This window comes from Egretta garzetta, unplaced genomic scaffold (genome assembly GCF_000687185.1).
Source record: "Egretta garzetta isolate BGI_Z169 unplaced genomic scaffold, ASM68718v1 scaffold329, whole genome shotgun sequence".
Taxonomy (NCBI): domain Eukaryota; kingdom Metazoa; phylum Chordata; class Aves; order Pelecaniformes; family Ardeidae; genus Egretta; species Egretta garzetta.
The window spans coordinates 5969702-5974960 of record NW_009269999.1 but is presented as its reverse complement, the minus strand read 5'-3'; the positions used below and the strand labels follow the sequence as shown (position 1 = coordinate 5974960).

The window sequence follows — 5259 nt, the reverse complement described above, 5'->3', positions numbered from 1 at the left end:
CAGATGAGACACAGGGCACCTAGGTCACAGTGCAGACCCTCTTCCCGACCCCCCCCCAAACCCCCCAGCTCCTCCCCCCATCCCTCCCAAGGAGAGTTATTTTCGCTGTCACTGCTGCCCACTTCTCGGGGGCCACGTTCCCCCGGGGCTGTGGAGAGAAGTCCTGCGCCATACTACTGGTTTTCTTTGCAGTTTTAGTTTCCATCGTTGTAGGAGGCGACTGGGTTTCACACTTCTCAGCCAGGAGTGAGATGCTTGGTTTGTCTGTCTGTCTGTCCAGCCATTTGCTGGCTGAGGGTGGAAAGGGCATGAAGGGGAGAGTGGTGCCCAAGCCCAGGGAAAAATCCCCCCCCGCCAGGTCCCTGGGTGGGGATGCACGATGGCATCTCTCAAGGGCAAGGAAGGAGCTTGCCACCTCTGCTAGGGCACAATCTTGACTGCCTCGGGAGGGGGCCTGGCTGGGCCAGCAGGATGTCCCATGACCACGCCCAAGCCAGCCTGGTCCAACATGGCCAGCAAATGTCTGGCCCTGGTTTCTTTTCATTTCTTGGGTAATAAATGGTTTAAAAGCCTATTGAAAGCATCCAGCATTGGGCTGTCTGCATGCAGACAAGCTCTGATGCCCTGGAGACGGTCAGCCAGGGGAAGAAGAGGCATACAGTCTTAGGACAAACACTGATGCTGTTTGGCCAGTGTCTCAGGAGCAGGGAGCTGGGGAGGGCTCCCGGTGACCACATCTCTTCCTCTTGCTTTGGGCTTTCTCGCTGGCTCCCCAAGCTGGTCTCCAGGCCCAGGGTGACTGGAAGGAGTTGCAGCTCAGAGGTGCCTTGGACCTTTGTCAGCATTGGATGAAGGGCATCATCTGCCATCACTGCACAGATGGCACGGTTGTGAGTGGGGAGCAGAGGACCCCCCCCGGCAAAGGAGGCAAAGGGAAGGGCTTCCGTGATGTTGCTGAAGTGGTCCCTGAGTGCCAGTTTATCTGGCTGTGCCAATGTTCCTGTACTGGCACATGAGAAGGTGCTTGAAGGTTTTCTTGAAAGTGGCATTGCAGAGAGCGTAGCAGGCTGGGTTGATGGTGCTGTTGACATAGCAGAGCCAGTAGCCGATGGACCACACTGTTTCAGGTACGCAGGTCTCACAGAAGGTGTTAATGAGGACCATCACATTGTACGGAGTCCATGTGAGTATGAAGGCTAGTAGGATGGCAAATATGGTCCGGGTGACTTTCTTCTCCCGGGCTGCCATTTGGCGCTTCTTCCGTACTTGGCTTCTGGCGATGCTGGCAAACTTCCTGGCAACATTGGCCGGGCGGCTGTTGGCCAGGGAGTTGTGGTCAGAGGCTCCTGCCTTAGCTGGGACAATCTCGATGGCAGTGACACATTCGGTCCCAGTCTGCTTGGTGACGATTTTAATCTTGGACCACTTGGAAGACGGGTTCACCCGGGGGTGGGATGGGCTCTGTCCTTGCCCCACTGGCAAGATTTCTGTTGTGGGCCTGTCTTTTGTGGTCTGGGTCATGCTGACCGTGCTGGATTCGTTGGAAGTCTCCTTCTCCTCCTGATGGCCAGTGGCCTCTGTCTGTGCTGAGGGCTGGTCATCCACTTTCCCATTCCTCACCTCCTCCTTCACCTCCACAGCCCTCTTGGGTGAGTTGTTGTTGTTCTGTTTAATCAGGGGGCCCTTGAAGAAGCTGAGGGACTTGCCTTTCCTCTCTTTCCTGCTTTCAGGCTTGTGCCTCCTCACCCTGCTCCTGCTGGCCAGGGAGATGTGGATGTACAGCACTGTCATGATGACCACAGGCAGGTAGAAAGCAGCAATGGCCGTGCCGAAGGTCACCGCCGGGTTGGAGAGGAACTGGATGTAGCATTCCCTCTCACGGACTGTCCTCTTGCCCACAATGAACTGCCAGAACAAGATGGCAGGGGCCCAGAGAATGAAGGACAATATCCACGCAGCTGCAATCATTAGCCCCGCCATCTTGGTGGTCCTCCTGGCTGGGTACGTCAGGGGCTTGGTGACACAGAAGTACCGGTCAAAGCTGATAATGAGTAAGTTCATGACAGAGGCGTTGCTCACCACATAGTCCAGGGCCAGCCACAGGTCGCACACCACGGCCCCCAGCGGCCAGTAGCCTTTGATGATGTAGACCGTGTAGAGGTTCATGGAGAAGACCCCGATGATGAGGTCTGCGCAGGCGAGGCTGAAGAGGAAGTAGTTGTTGACAGTCTGGAGCTGGCGGTTCACCTTGATGGACAGCATCACCAGGATGTTCCCCACCACGGTGACCAGGCTGAGTGAGCCGGTGACGGTGGCGATGAAAACCAGCTCCACTGTCTTGTAGTTGGTGGGAGGCTGGATAGCCACCTCAGAGTGGTTGCTCAGGGTGAAGTTGTCATAGGTCAGGTTGGCCATCTTCGCCTGCCAGGGCTGAGCAGAGAGGTTGTGCATGGAGTCTGCAAGGGGAGCAGAGACAGAAAGAGATGTTCTTACCATACCTGCCAGCCCGTGCTGGCAGTGTTTGCTGTCTCCTCAGTTTCCCAGGCCAGCATCGCTCTTGGCTAGTGCTCGAAAATCTCCTGGCGTTGCTGGGTTTTTACTCTGCCATTGCAGCCCCAGAAGCTCTTTGAAGGCACTTTTTGTGTCCCCACTTAGCAATGGAGGAGACACACAAGGCTTCAGGGAAAGGAGCAGGGACAGGGCTGGGGACAGCCCTTTGGCCAGGGTGCGCTGGTCCCTTCTCTGCAGAACCAGGGACCACCTCCCAGCAGGAGCACAGCCCAGGGATGACAGCATGCTTATGGTACGCCCCAGGCATGTCCCACTGGCCTCTCTGAAGCACCTCCCCAAGAGGTGATGACCCCACAACACCCATGCCATGGTCCGCTCAGCTTACCTGTATCTCTGGCAGCAAATAGCTCCTTCTGGAAGATGAAATCTGGGAGAGGGAAAACAGCAAATTAGACTACAGCTTCAGCCCCAAGGAGTTCTTGTGAGTCCCACAAGGTCTTACTGGGTGACACCAACCTTTCCAAAGGGGTGGTCTTGCCAAAGGGGTGACACTGCTCACAGGCAGATGCTGAAAACCCAAACCAGGCTGAAACCGGATAAATTGGCTTGGCCTCGTTCACAGCCCAGCCCCGACAGGCATGAGAGATGGAAAAAGCCGCATGAGTGCCATCAGCCACTGAGGCTGGGAATTGCTGGCCCCTTCCCCCAGTCCCACATCACGCTGCAGCCACACCGGGCGTGGAAATGTATGGGGTGAACCCAGCCATCTCAGCTTGCTATATGGAATTATTTATGAAAGGCAGTAAGAATTATGGACAGAAAGACTGCCTCCATCCAAACAGAGATGCCTGTGGTTAACACCCCAAGGTAAGAGGAGAAAAAAATATTGATGGACCAAAACTGATGTGTCGGGATGAAGGGGAGTTTCCTGGAAGAGGAAGGAGAAACAAAGGTGCTGAGGGAGGTGGGCTGGACAGATGAGTTTCCCATCCAACCTGCCTCTCCTGCACCACCCAAGACCCCAAAAGCTGCTGGGCCATCACCCTGAGTGCTGGGGGCATCCTGACCCCACCTGGCCAGCAAGGGCAGCCTCCCCAGCAGCTCCACCCGGGGTGCCCCATGAGTGCTGCTGCTGGTAGCCCATGGGGGGGCTGGCACAGTGGGCAGGCGTCCACGCCGGTGCAGGCAGCGGGGCTGCTGGGCACAGCGTGCCTCTGCAAGCTGCTTGGGGTAACAGCACTGCCTCCTGGGGCTCCCAAAGCTGATTTTGCTAAATATACAAACATGCCATTAACGCGCTCCTCTCCAAAACAGGGCTTGGCAGGCTTTGGTATCGTTTTGTATTTTTAAAGTCTTTTAAAAGAAATGTCCTTGCCTTTTGTTTGCAGTGAGGATAGGAGATTTCTACCGTCAGCAAACAGCCAAGGTTTTAATATAACCACTTTTTAAAGAGATGCAGGTGTGAGAAAATGGAAGCATGGCTGCTGCAATGCTAAAGCAGGGTACCAACATAGCCATTAAGGCAGCTTCTGCATTAGCAAGGCTACAGCTGCGGTAGCGGCTGGGGTTGTCTTACACATGCAGGGGAAAGAAGTGGGTGAGGGCCAGAGAAATACCTCTGCACTATTATTCCCTCTGCCTGTTACACATGGCCCACGAAAACAAAGTGCTTTGAAAAGAAAGGAACACCCTTTGGTAGATACTAAATGCTAAATATTGACGGGACGAGGAAGCCTGGCGGCACTGCCCAGCTTTGCACCGAGCTCCAAGCGCAAGGGATGCATCAAGGGAGAAGAAAAGCAGTTCCTGCTGCCATCCTTCCCGGGCACCCAGCCAGGGATGCGAGGAGAGGTGATAAGTGTATAAAATGACTTAGAGATATATAATCGTGGCAGTTTGGGGGTTGGATTCAGTACAATTGAAATGAGTTTTAAATTCTTCACTTTGATGAGATGGGGAGATTTAGCTGTCATTTGGTAACAGCTAATCAAACTGATCAGACAAGCTAGCAATCAACCAGACATCTGCCCCAGCTCTTCCAGGAAAAATTTGAAAATCTTGAAAAGAAACCTTTCTTTTGTCTCCGCTAAATGAGGGTTTCAGTTTTTCACTTTAGTTAGTGAACCGGCATCCTCCTCTAAGAGCACTTAATTAATTATCAGCCTTGGCAGAGGCTTGTGTTCTCAGTTGCCTGAAGTAAGGCAAGTCCAGCTCATCCCACTCCATGCAGCCGTCTGTACGGCTCACACACCAGACAAAGGCAGAGAAGCCCGGCGCGGCCCCACTTGCGCATCTTTGGATGCCACCCAGAGGTCGTGCTGGAAACCGGTGTGCTGAGGCAGAGGCAGCCACAGCCGCAAGGTAAAGGACTTAAACGGGTGCTTTGAAAATGAGCCTTCATAGAATCATTTAGGATGGAAAAGACCTTTATGATCATCAAGTCCAACCGTTACCCTGATGCTGCCATCCCACCACTAAACCGTCCTTAAGCACCTCGTCTGCCCATCTTTTAAATACCTCCAGGGGTGGGGACTCGACCACTTCCCTGGGCAGCCCATTCCAATGACTGACAACCCTTTTGGTGAAAAAATTTTTCGTAATGTCCAGCCTAAACCTGCCCTGGTGCAACTTGAGGCCATTTTCCCTCGTCCTATTGCCCATTACCAGGGAGAAGAGACCGACCCCCACCTCACTACACTCTCCCTTCAGGTGGCTGTAGAGGGCGATAAGGTCTCCCCTCAGCCTCCT

General features: G+C 54.1%; 1 protein-coding gene across 1 annotated transcript; it reads right to left on the bottom strand.

The window, feature by feature from the left end:
• Positions 1-978: 978 nt before the first annotated feature.
• CHRM4 (cholinergic receptor muscarinic 4) lies at positions 979-2930 on the bottom strand. Its single transcript, XM_009647591.2, has 2 exons — positions 2897-2930; positions 979-2456 (listed from the first exon to the last, which is right to left on the bottom strand). The coding sequence occupies exon 2, from the start codon at positions 2449-2451 to the stop codon at positions 979-981; it is 1473 nt and encodes a 490-aa protein (XP_009645886.1). The 5' UTR covers positions 2452-2456; positions 2897-2930.
• Positions 2931-5259: the final 2329 nt, after the last annotated feature.

Bases quoted from the DNA above. Each gene is read 5' to 3' on its own strand.
- CHRM4 (XM_009647591.2), bottom strand. From the start codon at position 2,451: ATGCACAACCTCTCTGCTCAGCCCTGGCAGGCGAAGATGGCCAACCTG.